General features: G+C 42.7%; 3 protein-coding genes across 5 annotated transcripts; 2 read left to right on the top strand and 1 right to left on the bottom strand.

Annotated features, from left to right (window-relative positions):
• Positions 1-1,943: 1,943 nt before the first annotated feature.
• On the bottom strand, positions 1,944-5,546 carry si:dkey-10o6.2 (uncharacterized protein LOC100124608 homolog). Its single transcript, XM_040133343.1, has 7 exons — positions 5,292-5,546; positions 5,088-5,212; positions 4,918-4,984; positions 4,604-4,760; positions 3,433-3,575; positions 3,009-3,119; positions 1,944-2,236 (listed from the first exon to the last, which is right to left on the bottom strand). Exons 1-7 carry the CDS (start codon positions 5,442-5,444, stop codon positions 2,063-2,065), a joined length of 930 nt encoding a protein of 309 aa, XP_039989277.1. The 5' UTR covers positions 5,445-5,546; the 3' UTR covers positions 1,944-2,062.
• LOC120793349 (1-acylglycerol-3-phosphate O-acyltransferase Pnpla3-like) lies at positions 5,539-11,368 on the top strand. Of its 3 annotated transcripts, none has more exons than XM_040133342.1 (9): positions 5,539-5,646; positions 6,785-7,017; positions 7,598-7,663; positions 7,951-8,160; positions 9,075-9,135; positions 9,288-9,488; positions 9,676-9,817; positions 10,453-10,560; positions 10,963-11,368. In XM_040133342.1, exons 2-9 carry the CDS (start codon positions 6,805-6,807, stop codon positions 11,315-11,317), a joined length of 1,356 nt encoding a protein of 451 aa, XP_039989276.1. In that variant the 5' UTR covers positions 5,539-5,646; positions 6,785-6,804; the 3' UTR covers positions 11,318-11,368. The 3 variants fall into 3 exon arrangements, with proteins under 3 accessions (XP_039989276.1, XP_039989274.1, XP_039989275.1); XM_040133340.1 differs by lacking the exon at positions 5,539-5,646 and adding an exon at positions 5,771-6,051; XM_040133341.1 differs by lacking the exon at positions 5,539-5,646 and adding an exon at positions 6,059-6,685.
• Positions 11,369-12,362: 994 nt separating this feature from the next.
• Positions 12,363-19,915, top strand: LOC120792810 (patatin-like phospholipase domain-containing protein 2). Its single transcript, XM_040132167.1, has 9 exons — positions 12,363-12,787; positions 15,267-15,499; positions 15,651-15,716; positions 16,498-16,707; positions 16,928-16,988; positions 17,061-17,261; positions 17,729-17,870; positions 18,015-18,098; positions 18,651-19,915. Exons 1-9 carry the CDS (start codon positions 12,601-12,603, stop codon positions 18,724-18,726), a joined length of 1,260 nt encoding a protein of 419 aa, XP_039988101.1. The 5' UTR covers positions 12,363-12,600; the 3' UTR covers positions 18,727-19,915.
• The last annotated feature ends 145 nt before the right edge of the window (positions 19,916-20,060 follow it).

Here is a 20,060-nt window from a genome sequence, read left to right as displayed (position 1 = left end):
GTGTGTGTGCGTGCGCGCGTTTGTTTGCCTTGCAATGATTCCAATTTTCTGTTGTTTTTTTTGTTTTGTTTTGTTTTTTCCGGGATTTCCAAAACACCACTTGACAAAAGTATGCCTAAATAATAAGAGCACATAAGAAAATCTGATTTCAGGCTTCAGATTTAGTGGCCATTAGGTCATTCCCCTTGTTGGCCGATTCGGCTGCGTAAACCAAACTTGAAAGGTGGACCTGGTCCAGTTTTCTATGTGGACAATCGACCCTTTTGTTTTTGTCATTTTGATGTTTTATCACAACAGGACTTTGTTCTCCATGGGTAGCGCTTTGGGGTGAAATGGGGAGGGCTTTTGGCCTAAGGAGTGACTGTTTTGTTTAGTCTACACTGTAGTGTATTGTCACTGATGCTGCCTCTTAGAGAAAAAAAACCTTTAAAATTATTTATTTTTCTCAGGTGAAGAGAGCCTGATATTTCAGAAAAAAATGATGTTATAAATGTAACTTTAGAGTTTATGTAGAACTGCTGGCAAATGACTGAAATGGTCCTATCTAGTATTTCAGCAAATTTCCTTAAAATTTTCTTTTTCTAAGAAGACCGGAACTTGCCTCTCACCTTGTTCATTTTTACATTTGTATTAAGGTTTCATTTTAAAATGTGATACCATATATATACTTAGCTGCAAAAAGTCAATTCTCTTATCGTCAAACCTCTTAACTGTTTTATACGTTTTCTAAGAGGGCTCCAAACTGCAACATTTACACACAGCTCTCTTCAACATCAGCCATCATATTCTTTGGCGTTTTTTCGAATGGTCGGGATCATTTGCAGTGAAACTATTCCATGTACAAAAACTAAAAAATAAAATAAAAATTAAAAAAATGTAAATTTAAAGTTTACACACACATGAAATACATATTCCTTCAGTTGTATTTTCTAGCTGTTGTCTCCTCTGGACCAGATGATCGAAGAATATATTTAGTTTACAGATAAAGTTACATATTATATATTTAACTCTTTAATTTAATTTAATATAATTGTGCTGGTGTTAGAGTGGATGTATGGATTCTAAAGTGGTTTTGTTTGAAGTGTGTCTTTGTCAGTGCTGGTGAGTGTCTGTGAATCTTTTTTCATAACAGAAAAATGTATTTATTCTCTACACCTCCGTCAAAGGAAACTGAATTCGGAAATATATTTACAGGGACGAAGACTGACTTGGAAATAGTCTTTAATTTTAGAATAAATCGACAGATAGGAAATACAATAAGCCACAAAGAAAGAGCTTATATTGTGTATTTTATGTCACTTTTAACAAATCTGTCTGTCACCCAACTTCTGTGGAACACAGTATACCTGTTTGCAGGTCTAGTTTTAATTATTTTTCTATGTACCCTTCATAAAAGCGGTTAAATCTTTCCACCACCCAATGTTCCCTGTATGAAATTCATAAAACTGTTGTACAAAGTTTGAGTGTGGACAATAAATTGAATGAGCTCGCAGTTTTGCTTCTTTACCTCCCGCACACGCACAGCCACAATCATATTCAAACAACTACAAATGTAGCAATAAGGGAAATATTCAACATTTCGAACAGAATACCTCCCACAGAAAGATTTAAGAGTGAGTGAGTGAGTGTGTGTATGTATACATACACACATATACATACATACATACATACATATTCACACACATCTATAAATATACACACACATCTATGTGTGTATATATGTATCTATAGATATATAGATACATGTATATAGATATATAGATACATATATATAGATATATAGATACATATATATATAGATACATATATATATATATATAGATACATATATAGATACATATTTATATATATAGATACACATATATATATATATATAGATACACACATATATATATATAGATACACATATATATATATATAGATATATATATATATACACACACACACACACATAATGTATGTATACACATACACACACATACATATATATGTGTGTGTGTGTGTGTGTGTGTACTTATTCATTATCCATCCATCCACAGAGTTCATGGATGGAAATTCAGCTTCATCCGTAGGAGTCCTTGAAACGCTCAGTGAGGTATTCCCCTGCCTTAACTGGGGGGTATTTGCTGGAGCCGTCGCAGCAGGTGATCACAGCCTCATCATCTGGCTGGACGAAGAAAGCCAGAGACTGACGTGTGCTGGAGTCTCCGGCAGGGGGCAGCAAAACCTTGTGGCGCTGAGGAACAACTCTAATAAGGCGCTTTCATTCTCTCTCACTATATACACAACACATTATATATATGACATTATTAACATTACATACCATAATCCTGTTTGTGTTACTTGTTGAATAGTCATGATGAACTTAATTGTATTTGGGACCATAGCATTATGAATATTGTCAGATAATAGTCAAGTTGAGATTCGTGGCAAGTGTGCTAAAAATCCTTATAGCAGTCAAATTAAAATATTAACTATATTAAACATTAAAATATTATTTCACCATTGTTTACACAAATGTAAACATCACTCTTCTGCAGGGCGGCTGAAGCCAGGATTAAAAATCAAGATAACGCGGATACATTTGGAATTACAGCTGGTGAGTATTACGGGGAGTTTTGGATTTTACAAGCAGTCTCCTGTTTCATATGCTGTTCTGCAACTCCTACAACTGCTTCTACTGCTTCTACTGCTTCTACTGCTTCTACTGCTGCTGCTGCTGCTGCTGCTGCTGCTGCTACATATAAATTATTCAATATTGTCTGGTGTGTTTATTTATGTGTTTGCTTTTCCATTTAAAAGGATTTCTAGGTACTTCATGGGCTGAAATCTTCAAAAACTTGAGGAGACTAATTAAGATGAAAATATAAGTCTCTCTGATTGTTTAGCGTCACGCAAATATTTTTGGCCTCTTTTATATCCTTGTTGAGACAAAAAGAAAAAGTTAAGTCCATCCAAACCTGTTTAGAGATGGAACTCAAATCTGAAAGAAATTCCTCTTAACTCACCACAGAGACAAACCGGTCGCTGGTCCAGCGCTGCATCAGGTCAGCGATGTTGACGAGGACGGCTCCAGGGATGCAGGGAGCACAGATGAATTCCCCTGAACGTGTGCGGACCTGGGGATCAAGGTGGATAGGATGGAGTTCTCCAACAGTAGTAAAATTTATAAAAATAAAAAATAAAAAAAATAAAAAATCTAGGCCAAATTTTCAGTTTGGAAACAATGATTTTAAAGACAAAGGGGAAGTCAAAGTGAGACCATTAACCTTGTGTAATATTATTAAATGTAACAAAAAAAAAGTGAAAGACGTTGCCTGAAGTAGCCTGGAGGCTTCAGTTAGTTTTTAGACGTGAAAAATCTTGTTTTCATTTATTTGCAATTTGTAATTTGTCTTGCATCCAGAGAGGCGGAGGTGTGAGTATTATTACCTGCAGACCTTCAGAGCTCTGGAACAACAGTGTGATGCTGCCGTAGTCTGAATGCTCCCCGCATCGCAGCTGACCCTCCTTCGTTTTCTCAGAGTTCACGGGTGGGTAGTACAGAGACCGCAGCGTTGTGCCGTTCTCATCGGCTGCGGGAGACACAACAGAATAATAATACTGATATTACGAGAGTTTACAGTGGGGCCCGAGATCTACGTGCTTCTATATTGGGAGTTATGGTATTTTTGGCCGTGGTACACAAACGAGAAGGTACTTTAAGGCTCGGGTGTCTGAGGATACAGTTGTATGCAAAATTTTAGGCACTCCTGGGCAAATTACACATTGTTAATTTTTGAAGCGAAAGGAGATAAATGTAAATATATTTTAAAAAACCCTGCAGCAAACAGACGTTAAAAATGAGCCTCTCTTCTATTGTTAATGCGCTGTTACTTCTTTATTTCATGAACTTAAACACTAATTGCGGACTATGCAGAAGTCGACAACATGTGCAATTTGCACACAACTGCATTCTTGACAGAGGTCTGTGGCACACACCGAGTTTCTTTTCTGTCTTCCAAGACGACGATTTTACTGGTGTCGGGTTTTTACAATCGGTTTTCTTGTTGTGTGGTTTGAGTTTATGCCAATCACTTTTTTCTACCTCTTCACATTTACATATGAAGGAGTCTTGCTCAAAAGTTCCTAAGATCGGTTGATCAAAAACAAAAAAACAAAACAAAAAAAAGCCAAAAATATAAATGAAATTCCTCCAAATACGTCATTCAGCCCTAATCAACATGTTTGGCATCCGCGTAACTGCAATGGTGTTTCCAAAAGTCTGACACTGACCTCCTTCACTGACAATGCAGAGTCAAACTCCGTGCGGAGTGAGAAGACAGCTCCTGTAGGCTGCATGCCGACTGTCCTCTCGGGTCAAGTTAACCTAACGGTTTATTACTCCAGTCAAGTTTGTTTAGAGTGGGGAAAGCTTGTATTACTCCCCCCAGGTGGACAGTCAATGACCTGGGCTCACTGCCTGTCCCTGACACTCGGTCATCGGCCGTTCTTAAACCACCGTCCACCGATCAGCCGGGCTGTCAAGACCAGTAACTGGCTTTAATGTTGTAGCCGCTCGTGTTAAAGGGTCAAAGCAGTGAGCGCGGCGATCTGCACATACTTCCTATTAAACGGTGCACACTCAGGAACACGTCCGGGTCCAGACCCAGGCAGTGGGCCATCACCCTCAGCACCCGCAGGCTCAGCTCTTTGCATCTGTGGAAGAAAGACGTCTGGATCTCCTGGAACCCAGTCACAGCCTCTGATGACGGCCATTTCTGCAACACAGGGGAACAGTACTAGAGTCTGACCAGTTTTAGATTCTTGTTGCTGATACTGATATTGATTATTGAAATTTTTTGTTTTTTGTTTTTTTGTAGCATTTTGCCTTGAGTTAGGTTTAAATTCAATCGGACTTTGATAGCGAAACCTTACTATGTCAGGGTGAAGTGAAACTGTGTTGAATGCCTCCTTCAGGTCTCCAGGTCGACGTGGATTCAACCTGAAAATCAGTTATCCGGATTTTTAAAAACAAAAACAAAACAAAAAAAAAAACAGTAAATAGCGCAGACGGAAAGTATTGTGTTCATTCGCTGAACCCCTACCTCTCGGACTCCAGCGACACCCAGCCGTGGTTGGGACTGTCGGCGAAGCTGTTCCTTCTGAAGGGCCGCTTCAGTTCATCGGGCTGCTGGAAGAATCTCCTGGAAACGTCCATGACGCGGTCCACCTGCGGAGAGACGCACGAATCTACGTCGAGCTCTTTCAACAAGCTAGATGAGCGTTTGCGTTTGATCTGCGGGCCTCACCTCCTCTTGGGTGATACCGCTGTTCTTCAGAAAAACGAAACCGATTTCTTCCAGCGCCGCCTTCACCTCTTTGCTCAAGCCGTTCAGCTGCTCGTCGGTAACGTCTCTCCGGCTCAGGCCGTACGCAGCAAAGTCCACTACTGGAATAAGCATTTTTATTTTTTTTTTTTTTAAAACGAACAAACGAACACACAAAGCGTTGCTAAAAGTCTCCAAGCAGGGGGGTGAGGACAGCACCGTTCGTCGTTTCCGCTCTGTGGAACTACAGTGTTTCCGGTTTGGCTCGCGAACCGGTGACACGCACACCTCGCTCCAGCCAATAGGAAAACAAACTCCCAACCTGGGACCTAACTGCGTAGGTTTGGCTTTTTTTTTCACCTTTGGATCCTGTGTACAGGTGGAGTGAAGGTGCCGGTCGATAGTGATCCCCATAATCTTATTATTTCCATTTTTTTTTTTTTTTTTAACTTTTCAATAAGATGAGATTTTAGAGGAGCCAGCATCTTTTTTTTGCGGGGGGGTGGTGGGTGGTGGGTTTATACAGCCTGGACTAGTTGAGTCGTACCCGAGAAGATGTTGGATTTGAAGAAAGGCTGGAGCATCTCCTTTGCCGGCTGCGGCTTCATGGGGATTTATTATGTCGGCGCCACCAGCTGCGTCCTTGAACGGTTCCCCCGCTTCATACAAGACGCCTCCAAAGTCTACGGAGCCTCCGCAGGTGCCCTGATGGCTGCTGTTCTCACTGTCGGAGTCCCGCTGGGTCAGTCGTCGGTCCCCTCTCGACAGATCAAACTTTGGTTCAAGAAAATCTGCTTACAACGTTGAAATCACTGTATTTTATTACACAATTCGGCATATATCTAATGCACTAAGCCGCGTTGTTCTTTGATAAATCTCCAATACCAACGCCTCAAATTATTATAGGATATTGATTTTGTAATTGCATCTCCACAGGGTGTTTCCTCTGTCTCTCCCATGGCAGATTGATTTGTGTCCACTGCCTGACACATCACTGCTCGTAGCCACATTCACCTCACTGGTCTCTTTCACGGACACGACCGAAAGCCTCTGCTGGAAACTTGAGCTGAGGAATTGTTGCATCTTGTTTTGACACCTCTGATGTTTAGTGAATTCAGAAACACAAAAGTAAAGTCCTCAAACTTGTGCACAGTTAAGAGGGTTTTTTTTTTTTTTGGTTTTTTTTAATGGGGAAGACTCTGGGCTCAAAGTCTAGCCAGGTGAACTTTAGACACCACCTGATAGTGGAAGAAGAACACTGAAACCAATAAATAGAGATATTGTAAATAGTTTTATCCAGTATTTAATCCAAGATACCAATAGCCCAATAACCCAAAATTAGAAAAAAAAAAAAGATTCATTTCAAATAAAAGGAGGTAATTCAACTTGAGTCCTTGATTGACGTAGTCACATCTATCTTAAAGAGCCATAGTCACCTAATTACTAGTATCTAATGACTGTGTTTCTCTGTGCAGAAAAATGCTGTGCCAATTTGATGTTCATGGCCAGAGAGGCCAGGAGGCACAAACTGGGGCCCCTGCACCCGTCTTACAACCTGCTGCAGATAGTGAAGGACTCTCTGCTGGGGAACCTTCCGGACGACGCCCACGTCCGAGCCTCGGGGAGGCTCAGTGTGTCCCTGACCAGGGTGTCTGATGGGAAGAACGTACTCGTGTCGGAGTTCGACAGCAGAGAGGAGCTCGTTCAGGTGCCGCAAGGTTTTTTTTTCGATTTGGGAGTTAAGCTGACCCCCTTTATTCCAGGGTCAGTTCCTCTGAAGTCGAGAGACAGTGCGCGGTGTCTTAATTACCAACAATACACAGCCAAAAGTAAGATGCAGATAGGCTCTGCGATTATGTAATCATGATAGTTTTTTGGTCGTGTTTCAGATTGTGCAAGTTTGACTGGAAATTTGGGGAAATGGTGTAGGAAAGTGTGGAAATCGTTTCTTCTTCTTGACCAGAAATGGAGAAATGATTCTCCCGTTCTGTCAGAAATGGTAGTGAGGAGTTAAAATAAGTGTTTTTTGTTTTTTTTGTTTTCAAGTTCCCCATCATATCCAATGCAGTCGCTGTAATTTTGTATGCTGTTTTGATCACCAGTCCTTCATCCAGTCCTTCATTCAAATGAGGCTCAACTATTCATATACCCTTATCAAAATTTTAAGAAATTAAAAAAAATTTTTTTTTTTTTTTGAGGAACCGTCATTCCATCATCTGTGTTTGCCTGCTCAGACAGGTTGCCCTTCAGTGACCACCATGCAGTAACACTGTATGTGCTTCTCCCAGGCCCTCCTATGCAGCTGCTTCGTCCCTCTCTACTGCGGCGTTATTCCACCCACGTACCGAGGAGTGGTGAGTGAGCCGGCGAGCTGTTGCGCTTAAGCTATGACTTGACAAAGTTGTCTGTCACGTCAGGACGTTGATGGTGACATGTTTTCCTGGTATAACAGACCAAAGTTTTTGTCATCCACATGTACCTCTCAGTTGCTCGGAGTAACCCAAATGTTTATTCCCGATCACTGTGTATTCAAGACAGCTCGTCACTTAAACTGAGTCATAAACGCAGGGCACGTTTCACAGTTTTCGTTGATCTGCACAGTCGGTTTATGATTTCAAGTTTCACCTCCTTTTCCACTCAGCATTATGTGGACGGCGCCGTCAGCGACAACCTGCCTCGATGTCACCTGAAAAACACGGTAACGTTTTCTGCCTACGCCGGTGAGAGCGACATCTGCCCCCGAGCGAGCACGCTCAACTTCCACGAGGTGCGCTTCAACAACGTCAGCATCCAGGTGAACTCGGAGAACATGTACAGAGTGACCAGCACCTTCTTCCCCCCGGATCCTGAGGTGAGTCACGGGAGCTCCATGACCCGGCGGCTTCTGACTCTTAGTTGCAGAAGTTAGAAACTGTTTTACCAGCTTTAAATACATTTTGTCAGGTTAACCAAAGTTTGAGGTAAGGAGCCTTCTTTCTTAAGACTGTACCAGTGTTTGTGCATGTTTTATCCCATTTACTACAAATCACATACACTTCATATCACCCCCAACAATTTCTGAAGTGTAAGGTTTTGTGTGGTTTTTTTTTTTGTTGTTGTTTTTTTTCATTTGAAGGTGTTTCCCCTTCCCTGTAAGCAACAATTTTCCCCGTATTTACTATCATCTTTCACATACTTGAAACTTGGATGATTGAGTTATTCGCTGGTAACGATGTTGATTTTATTAGTGGACGGTGTCATGCAAATGTTTTGTTTTTGTGTTTCAATATGGGACATCTCTGAGACTAGACAAGGTTTGAGGATCCGGCAGAAATTTCCGAGAGTTGAAAAAGAGGCCTAAAGCTCGGCACGGAAGCCTTACGTATTCCTCCAGACTCATACTGGAGTTCATAAAACCTGAGTTCAAGCCCTAGTCTGAAACTGGTATGCCTTATTTGACAATTTGCGACGCTGATCGATATCCACACATTCAGGCCGCATATGTCGCATGTGGAGAAAACCCGTTTTGTTCTCCTTTTCGAAAACGAGATGAAAACGCGTTTCTAAAGTTTGTCATCTAAGTCCTGCTTGATCTAAACGTTGCTTCATGAATTTCTTGCTAGTTAAAAAGTGATTATTGCAACCTCAAATATACAACGAACGCACACAAACTCGGAGGTAAGTCTCACTTTTAGTACGATGCCAATGAACAGTGCACCCCTGTAATATTTTTTAGATTAAATAGACCGATCTTGCATCCTCATCAAGCACCCTTGGATTTTACAGGCCATGTCTGAAATCTGCCAGAATGGCTACATTGATGCTCTCCGCTTCCTGCAAGAGAACAGTAAGGACATTTTGTCACAGTAACTGTTGAATATTCAAGTAAACAGAAGGTGAGGGAAGAAGAGAAGAACATAGAGACCACTGCCAGATACTGCGGGTGACTACACTAGTTCTTATTGCAGAACATTTTCTTAATTTGAATGCCCGTCGCAGATCTGATCGGCGGTGAGTGTCCATTGAGAAGTTTGGAGACGGACTCACCCAGACCTGCTTGTTGTGAGCTGGTGAAGGCGCGGGCGGAGGCCGAGGAGTCCGGCGAGAAGGCGCAGCAGAGCGGACTGAAACCCCCCCAGGAAGAGCACTTTTGGCTGGATCCACGGCTCGTAGAGAGCCTCCCAGCTAACATCAGAAAGGGTAAGCGTAGTGACTGAAGCGCGGGCGGAACATGGTCGTGTGCGATGAAATCCTCCTTGTTTGGGGAAAACAGTGGAAAGACAGATGGACATCGATGATAAACGTCTGAGCGGCCGCGGCAGTTCAACAGATTTAATGCAGCAAAACCACATATGTAAGGTTTTTATTTCACCGTGTTTTGTGTCAGCGTTGTGCGAGGCCTGTCGAGAATCGCATTCTGCTGATGGCCTGTGGTCCCAAGTGGCCGGGTACCTGCCAAAGAATGTGACCTCCTACCTGCAGATCCCCCGTTCTCTGCCCGTTGGGTCGGCCTACTCTCTAGCCCACAGGTAAGAGCCCAACGTCGCTCCAGTCTGCATTTAACCTGCTATAATACCAACACTAAACTACTTTCTAAAAAGCTTGGGCTCAGTCTGGAATCCAGTGTGTGTTGTCTTGATGACGGAAAAAGACGTCAAGGCGTTATACTCTAACCAGGATAAAAGAAATGCCAGGGAAGCCAGACAACCATGGCCCCATGATTTTTTGTCCCTTAAATAAAACCATCAAGCAGATACTTTGAGTGTCCCTGTTTTCTGAGGCTTCACATCTCAGCTCCACCATATTGCACAAGGAGACATTCTGCTCCGTTGCATTTACCTGTTAGTGTTATTTACCTTGCAGATAAAGATTTTACATTCAACATAAAATGAGCTGCTGATCTATCACCACATCATCTTTCTTTTTACCCTTCTGTTTGCCTGAAAATCCCTGAAACTAGCAATAACGACTTTTGGGTCGACAGTGACCCTAAACCCGACTTTTCTTCACAGTTAGAACTTTTCATACTGCAAAACTTATCGTGCTCATATCTGTTACTTTCACACAAGTAAAATGTAATGCAGCACATTTAAGTTAAGGATTTGTGTACTTCCACCACTGATAATTGTAAGTGTTTATTTGACATTTTAATGAATCCTTCTAGACTGGTGGGTTGGATCCCAAATGTGCCCAAGGACATGAGCTGGCTCTATGGCATGGCTGGAGACATATACAAGCAAGCCTGGAGGGACAGGGTGGAGGACAAGGACAGGTATGCCGTGTAAAGATCACGTCCCATGTCCAGATCTTGGCTCAGAGATTCTGTGTTACTTAGCGTTATCTCCAAGTACAGCTGAGGCTGACAGGAAATCAGGTCATTAGTTTTAGAGGTGTCCGGTCCTGAACTGAGGGGTTGGACAAATGGAAACTTTGACCTGTTGGTGGCAACAGATCATAGACATGATTGGAAGCATGTTCTTTCTGCAGCAAATTTCATTTCGATCCGTTCAGGCTGTCGAGATTTTTCACTCTGGACCAAGGTATTGGAGCCACACATTGATATTGCCATCATTAAAGCCACACTGTAGCCCTGTCTAAAAATGTCATAATACCCCGAAACTTGACCATCTTCTAAACAAGATGGATCCGCATTTCCATCTTATGTTTTTCCCAGGGAACCACCTCTGCGCAGATGTACAAGCCTGCCGTTAGGCCTGAACCTGTGCAATGACAGAGAAGAAGACACAGCAACTCTCCCGATGACCCCAGAAGCCACTCCCACCTCCAGCCTCACCTTCGCCTGGAACACACACAGTGAGGCGGACCACACGCCCCTGACTCCACCCCCGACGCCCTCCTTCAGCTCCGCCTCCGGCTTTGGGGAAGCCGCCGAGGGGCCGCCACCTAAAAGTGCCGGTGGAGGCTGGGTTTTTGGCAGAGCTGCGGGGTGGATCCGAAACATTGCATTCGATCCAACCTCGAGCTACAAGAAAACCGACGATTCGTTGTCCTCTTCTGAATTCAAGTAAACGCCGTTAATGTTGCACTGACAGAGAAGTGAATGAAGATGTTGAATAAATGAATCCAAACATGTCTTGTGTTTTGTGTTGTCACTATCAAAGAAAATATCAGATACGGTAAGCTTATGTCCCAGAGTTCCTTTTATCAGTCTTTGCTAACACATTCACCATCTACCAACTTTAGAAGGGGGCAACATGACAGTGTTGTGTTTAACGGCCTGTTCAGCAAAAGTCATGAATGCACATGTTAAAGCTAAATGGATGATCTGCTGCTGTACTTGATGGTGAAACATGGGCAGATTGTCACTTTAACATAAAATGGGGGGGGGGTGTTTAAGTTTATTCAACAGCTGCGACATCCCAATAGCTAAGACACAAGGAATCACTGTTATTGAAAGCTAACCTGTCAACTAAATTATTGTCATTTTATTTTTGGTTCCAGCAACACTTGTAGTATGAAGAACAACATAATTGGTTTTAAGTTGGTTCAGATGTTGAGGTGTTCGAATGTTGCCGCCCAGTACGCTTGTAGATTCACAATTAGCTTTGAAAATGGACAGAAAAATATACAACACACGTTTCGCTTTTTCAGAACGATGGAAAAATGAAACTCCCAATTAGTCAAAAATGCCACTGGAACAAAATCAGAAAAGACACAAACAGCACCAGGTTATATATGTATTCATGCATTTTATTTACTGATTTTTAATGAAATGGTATTCATCGTTTTTTACTGATATATTCATATCATCGATTTACCTGATAATGCATGTAGTCATCCGTGATCATGATGGTGAACATGAGAGCCCTGAAAGTCAAAAGAACCTGTCCACGTAGTTTTTCAAACCTTTTTAAATTTTTATTTTTATTCATTTTTTCCCCACAGTATGATAAAGAGCAACGAATCCATAGCTGGAGGTGTTGTTGTGCCCCTCTTTCGTTCCTCCCATAGAGCTGTGTACATTGTAGTGTCGGTAAAGTAAGTTATGAACACTATCACATGTCCTGCAGCTGCCCTCATTGCAGCTGGTGGGTGAAGCGATCCCTGCTGGTTTTGCATTTTGAAACATGTGACGTTTGGGCCTAGTAAGTTGTGCAATCCCATACCACGGCCGACCGAGGCACAGCACGCTGCACCTCTGAATGTAGTGGAGATAAGACACCGGTTTACATGCGTGTGAAATGCTGAGGGGACTGAACTCAGCTAAACTCTGCGAGATGACTGAGGAGACGATTTGAGGTGCAGTCTTGAGTTTCCATCAACCTCACGGTCAACGGAAACCTCAGAGAAGATGTTTGACTGGGACGAGGAGTGGAACATCTCTTTTGCAGGCTGTGGATTCAGGAGCATTTACTACCTGGGAGCTCTGAGCTGCATCCTCGAACGGGTCCCCCATCTGGTTCATGGTGCGTCGAAGTTCTGCGGAGCCTCATCTGGTTGTCTGGTTGCTGCAGCTCTGACTGTTGGGATTCCCATCGGTGAGTCACGTTGCAGATCCGAGATCTCCCGGCTCAACAAGCTGACTTGCATTTTATAAATGTTTTCAAAAATGTTTTTAAAAATATTTAAAAAAACATTATTTATCCATACTTACAAATATCCAGTATTATAATATGGCATAAGTATAATATTTAAAAAAATGCACTTGATATATACATAGATACATTCATATTAATGGACAAACAATATTAAAATTATTAAAAAATAAATAAATAAATGGTGAAATAATATTAATTTTAATAAAAATATTTTTAAAAAACAGAAAACACCATAGTGGGTACATTATAATACACATTTACAATACTAACATATCCAACACTTACAGTGATCTACATTCATCAACAACAGCTGCTTAAATGACGTCTATTACAGATGCTAAAATGACCTTTCCCCGGACTCAGATAAATCCTCGTCCCTAAGATCATTTAAAATTGGGTCCCAGATACTTTGAGACCTTTCCTGTTTGTCTTTGAGCGGGAGACATTTCCTTTACAGTCTGTCCCCGCGGATAGATGCCGAGGACAAACAAAAAAAAAAAACGTAGGTTCCACAGCTATTTGGACTGACGAACTCCCCCGCGCTACTGGTTCAAGTTCTTCCCAAAATTCTCTAACTCGTGGACATTTCCACGCACAGTTGAGAAATGTTCCTTTCTCCTCCCTACACCTGCCACATAGGTCTGGAATGTAGGGACTGAATTCATTGACTTTTTCAGGCGTGACGTACACTATCATTAACCAACTGTATTGCAGAAGTTCTAAACGCGCGTTAGCGGTTTGCATTCGAGCTTTATTGCATGCCTTGTTCCGTTCTTCAGTCGGCCTCCTCTTCCTCCAGATCGTCCTCCCACGCTTTCAGTCTCAGATTCTCTGAGGATTCTAGTGATCTAGCGATCAACAAGTCGTGTATTTCTGATAAAGTTCCTTTTCCAAAGGGATTTTTAATCAAAAGTTTCTCCGGTGAGGAAAAAGCAGGGATGGCCGAGGGTTTGTTTTCGATTAGATTTGATCAGGTGATGATAGATTATCAATCCTGTTTCCCACTTTAGGTTTCAATCTGCTCCTTTAAGGACGGAGCTTGGAGGTTTACAGAGCCAGACTCAGTGTCTTTCCATGCTGGTGCATTTCCTGTGAAGTGATAAAACCCTATAGTTCTGCCTTGAGTTGCCCGGTAATTCCACGACAAGTCTGGGCCCTGTCATAGGGTGAAGACAGAAGGGACAAGCGAAGTCTGTGGCGTCTGTTTTTCCATATCAAGTCACTGAATAGTTTCTTTAGTCTAGAAAAGAATTCTGGAGGAGGCGGCAAGGGAATATTCTGAAAGAGAGATAATAGCTTGGGGAGAGTATTCATTTTCAGTATATCTGGATTTGGAAGATTGGAGGCGATGACCAAATATCAAACAGATGTTGTCACAGGAGTATGAGCAGATTGTAAAGTTTCATTTGTATTCCTACGTCACTAAAACTGTCTGAAGTGACCAACGTGAGCGGGTGGGTTTATCCCTCTCATCCGAAGATTTCTTGCTTTTCATCACCACAGAGATGTCCTCTGAGGCCCACGTCTTCCCCCAATGTCCCCCATTCCTCCTCTCATATACCGGAGATATTAAGATTATTTAGGAAGACAACTTTGGTATAATAGTTCTTGATTCTCTTTTCGGAACTATACGGTTTTTCATATTATTCTCTAAAGGCTCTGTTAATTTCAGTAGGGCCTACGATAGTATCGTTGTTTTGATTTTTGAAGACTCGTGATACTAGAAATTCCTGACGTAACTTAGAACAGGGATTCTGATAACATTTTATCTCCAAGATCTTAACTTTCTGACGCCAGCTTGAAAGGTGTAAAAGTTCCCATCTGGTGTTTTCAGATGTACTCACGGTAAAATATGCACCGACCAGCCGCAACATTAACACCAGTTACTGGTTTTTTTTATTTTTCTTCCCGCAGTAGTTAAACTTTTCCCGATCATGCAGGGAGCGCAGGGGTGTGTTGTGTCAGACCAAAGGCGGAGCGTGCAACAGTGAGGGCAAAGTCCAGATGTCACATGGGGTTCAGAACCAAGGGAGGCGAACGAGGGGAAAAAAAACACCCGTCTCTCTTCTCTCATTCACGGACTCCTGAATAACAAACACACACGACAACATGACAATGACAACAAAAAAAACACTATATTTTTGTAGTGGTTTTCCACCTAATTTATTTATGTAGCCTTAAAAGCCTTAAATCTTAAGTAGGCAGCAATAAAGCAGAAACAGTGAGACAATAAAAACATCAGCTGAAACAATCCCTCAACGAGTTACTGATTTCTTATATTACTCACAAAAGAATGTAAAAGGACAAATAAAATTGCTGACTTGGTTTTACTCACTTAATGACCCTTCTTGCACAATAAATGGAGCTGCAATTTATCACTTTACCCAGAGACTGATTTTGCCACATGTTCCTCCTCCAGAACAGGTCTGTGATGATGTGCTGGCCATGGCGAAAGAGGCCAGAAAACACAGGCTGGGTGTTTTCCACCCGACCTTCAGTCTGCTGCGGGCGGTACGTGAATCCCTGCTGCAGAAACTCCCAGCTGACGCCCACCGTCGGGCCTCTGGGAGGCTCTGCGTGTCCCTCACCAGACTGGCTGACGGGAGAAACGTCTTGGTGTCAGAGTTTGCCAGCAGAGAAGAGCTGGTTCAGGTAAAACGGAGTGGAGGAAACTGAGGGCAGTGAAAGCCCGGTCTGACTTCACAAAATCAGTTCTGACGGTAAACCAGAAAGATGGCAGGATCCGAGGCTCGGATTTCTTAAATTCTGATGTTTTGACCTGCACTGTCTCCTTTTTTTGCAGGCTCTCATGTGCAGCTGCTTTTTCCCAGTTTACTGTGGTTTCATTCCACCTTCATACCGTGGAGTGGTGAGTGGACACCTGCTCATGTTTTAGTCGGTTTCACTTCCCGTCACTGCTCCTGTATTCTCTCCTCCGCTGCCACAGCTGACAGCTTCTCGCTGGAGGACTAGCAAGAAATGGTTATGCAACATGGTTTAACAACGGTCTTTACTTTAAAGCCCTAATAATCAGAAATGTTAAAAATCCTGTAAGCACGGGCTTTAAGGAAAAAAATCAAGAGTAGAGATTTTCTGGCACGACCTCGCCTACTTTGTGGTTCTACGGAGAAGGGGAAAAAAAAGAGGTAAAAACTCCAGCAGCACCTGTTGTGTAAAGAAAAACTTAACTGTGAGACCAATGTGTTTCTGCCTGTGGCCTTCATCCGCGTCATCGTACAACAATGCGTTGGTGTTGCGTGGCGTTCCTGTTATGATTATTTTACTCCTGGGAAATGCTTGCAAAACAGCTACGACGGAGTATGAAAATAGAACATTGTTTAGTTTTAATCCTTTCAATTCAAACTTATCGGTGTCACTCAGAATTGAAGGCCTGGGAGGTTTTGTTGGGGGGAGAACAGGGAGAGAACCGACATACAAGAGCAGAAGTATCAGTTTCACCACAAAAGCAGTAGCCTCAATAGACCAGAAAGCATTGCAGCCAGACAACATGATATTTGATACATGAGTTTGCTTTGAACTGACCTTTACTCCTTTAAACCAGAGTGTGAATCATAGATTTTGAAAGTTTTTGGATCTGTGTGGTCATCTGAGATAGTCGTGCACATTCAGTCGGCTCCCTTCCCTCTCAGCACTACATGGATGGAGCCCTGAGCAACAGCATGCCCCTGTTCGAGCAGAGGAACACCATCACGATGGCCCCGTTCTCGGGCGAGAGCGACGTCTGCCCCAAGGAGGGTACGTTCAACTTCCTCGAGGTGCACTACGGCAACGTCAGCATCCAGGTCAACACCGGCAACGTGCATCGCGTCTGTACATCCTTCTTACCTCCTAGACCTGAGGTTGGCCTCCGTTCAGGTTCCTTTTACTTCAAAACACTTGTTGTTATATGCGGTTTTTAACAGCAGAGAACAATCCCTACTTCTCCTCTCTGTCATACCAAGAAACCGGACGAATGTATTCAGTGCAAAACCCAAATTCGTCTTGAGATGCGTGAGCAGTTCTCTGTACTGTAACAGAAGAGCAAACAATCGGTCACAATTTCACATTTGTTCTTGACAGAAGCTGGCTGAGATCTGCCACAATGGCTACACGGATGCTCTTCGCTTCCTGGGAGAAAGAGGTGAGCTCCTCCACCTTCATCTTCCTCAGAGTCGAGTGACGACTTAGACGTCTTCTTCGTTGACTCTAACAGATCTGCTCGGGACACAGTGTCTTCCCCCCAGTTTGTCGGCACGGATGGACGCACTCACACCTGCTTGCTGTGCGCTGACGAAGGAAGCGGCTCGAGCGGAGTCCGAGACGACACCGCTGAATGGACTAAATCCCGCACAAGAAGAGCATTGCTGGCTGGACCACCGAGTCATAGAGAGCCTGCCGGCTGACATCCAAAAAAGTAAGTGGGACAGGTGGGACTGGGGTCACAGGTTTGATCCTGCACCGGCCAGGACACCTTGAGCAGAAACACTGGAATTACTGAGTTGTTTTATCCCAAAAATTAAAGAATAGAGATCAAATTTGACACAATTTGTTGTTTCAGTTAAATCAAGATATGTTGGATTTAGATTGGTTGAGATTGAGGCATGTTATCAGTTTGGAGAATCATCCCTGACCTTGGAAACTGACATCTGGGATAAAATATGCTAAAGTCAAGGTGAAGGTGTCCTCACAGTCACAGTTATCAGTTATTGCTATTTCACTGGCCACAATCAGGTTCTCCAGTTTAAATATTTAGAGATAATCTGAGTTCCTTTTCATCTGTGAACTGGCTGTAGATTAACCCCCTCAACACATCTACAACAGTATCTTTATGATATGTTGTAGGAGTATTCGTGTGTGTGTGTGTGTGTGTGTGTGCGCTAGTCCTGTGTGAGGCCTGCAGGGAGGGTCACGGCGGTGTCAGCTGGTGGTCTCAGCTGACCGAGTTCCTTCTGGTCAAAGGGGTCTGGAGCCTCCTGACCATCCTCATGCTGCCCGTCGAGCTGACCTTCTTACTCACCAAAGGGTAAGGACCAGGGGCTTTTCTCTTCTCGAAGCAGTCGACCGTGCAACTGAAGGGCGAGGGTGTGTCGCAGAATGGTCAAAGAAAATGGGCCAAAAAAAATTTTTAAATCTCTTCTGTCGTTTTCTACTGTTTGTATCGTGACAGTGTGATACAGTCGGGCTGTACGGTAATTTGCAGACTGTCGACGTGCATCACTGATTTCTGCGTTGGATGCAAGGAAAACAACAGGTGTGGAGACAAATGCATATTTATATATGAATATATATATAAATTTTTTTTTTTGATACTTGAATTTTTTGATTTAATCTACTTTAATATGAAAATGAGAAAGCCAGCCTCAGTAGATTCAAGTTAAGGTGCTTTAAAGTTTAGCAGTTGCCTCCCTTGACCGGGTTAGGGTGACTTCCGAATCAACCATTTAAAAAAAAAAAAAAAAAATGGGACTCTCCTACTAAATACTGGATGGCACAGAAGTTAAACTACTGCATAACTTTGGAGTCGTTTCTCTGACTGAAATTGTTTTATAAAATGTAGAATTTTAGAGGCTGTAATTATGTGCCTTGTAAATGTTGCAATGAAGGTGATGTAAGCTTTTTTTTTTTCTTCCGAAGTGGAAAAACTATACGTTGACGGTGTCTTATTCTTGCTGTACACGCCTTCTTTCATTACCACCACATTATCTGCTGCTGTAAAACTAACAACAGAGGTCATGTTGTTACGGTAGGACCAATAACAGTAACCCTGTCTGGCGCTCGTTCCCGTCTCTGTGTCTCCATCTAGTGCGTCTCCCCAGCGGCGCTGCAGCGACAGGCCCTCTGGCTCTCAGAAACCAGACAGGGGGGAGACAAAGGCATGACACCCTTGACGTCAACGATCGCCCCAGTTTCAAACACAAAACTCCAGCGGGGCGACAGCGGTAACGTGGACCTCCTCTCCCTCAACTTGACCTGTAAGGTTTCACCCCACCTCCAAACATTCAAATTTGCCTAAATGCGGCAAGGGGGCTTTAAACCACAGAAGTAAAAGGGCACATCATCAACCATTAACCAGGCAAATAAAATAGACTTTTTAAATTTTTTTAAAAATTGTCACTTATTACTTATGTTACATTAATAACCAAGAGCAGCTTAATAGATATTTATACACGACCCCTAACACATCTGTACTCAACGAGACTGAGATGGTGACCGAAAGCTTAACTTTTACCAACAACAACTTGGGCTAACCAGAACTGATCATACTAACTGATATTGACTTACTCATCATACTAAAAATAAATCTTGAAGTTCATGAAGGTACGTTGCTTTTGAGTGACCACCACTTTGAACACAGCGCACGAAATCATTCCAGAGTCGGAATTTCATCAAGAGCTGACCAGAAGAACCAAAGTGATCATTTCAGCGCAGGGTTTCAGAGTCGATTTCTAGGGTTACCTGCTCAATGCGACCATTTTATCGCCAATATCCACTTCATCCAGTCTGTGTGAAAATAACTGATGATATAAATATTACGTTTAGTGGGATATCATACAAATCCTTGCAAGAATTCATTTTTATTTATATGAAGATTTTTACTCATGTAACTTGTTAATACTTCCAAGTGGACAGTATGCATGTACTACAGCAGGGAGAGTAACAACACCCTGTGTTATGCTGCTGGAGAGTTCTGGAGCCACTGAAATCTTTGCCGGCGGGACTGTCCCCCAGATGATCTTGACCTCTGACCTCACTGAGGATGAGCCGCAGAGAGACTCCTCATTGATTCCCTATAACTGTGTTTAAAGGAATGTCGATTTTAGGGAAGCAGAGGGAGTACAGATTGGGTTGAAATTCAGTGTAAAATGTACAGTCAAACCCACTGACTGCTCAATCTCGGAATTCAAAGGGTCCATTCAAAGATTTGTCAGAGTCAGCTGGTTTGGTCCGGGGAGAAGACGCTGCTGCTACTTATGTCATCGTCAGATCTGTTAATCTACCTCTGTTAAGGTGTCGGGGGCTCAGTGGTCAAAAGGTTCGCACCAATGTTACGGACATCGCGGATCAGACTATAGCACACAACCTTGGTTGCATTTCAGCCCTTCTCTTTTATGTTAGGCTTCACTTTTGACTTTTTTTAAATTTTTCCTCTTGTATATCTATACAGCAGCTAGCCTGCGAAAGATTAAGAGGTTCCTACCAATCTATATACAAA

This window comes from Xiphias gladius, chromosome 8 (genome assembly GCF_016859285.1).
Source record: "Xiphias gladius isolate SHS-SW01 ecotype Sanya breed wild chromosome 8, ASM1685928v1, whole genome shotgun sequence".
Taxonomy (NCBI): domain Eukaryota; kingdom Metazoa; phylum Chordata; class Actinopteri; order Istiophoriformes; family Xiphiidae; genus Xiphias; species Xiphias gladius.
This window is presented reverse-complemented; position numbering and strand designations above follow the sequence as displayed.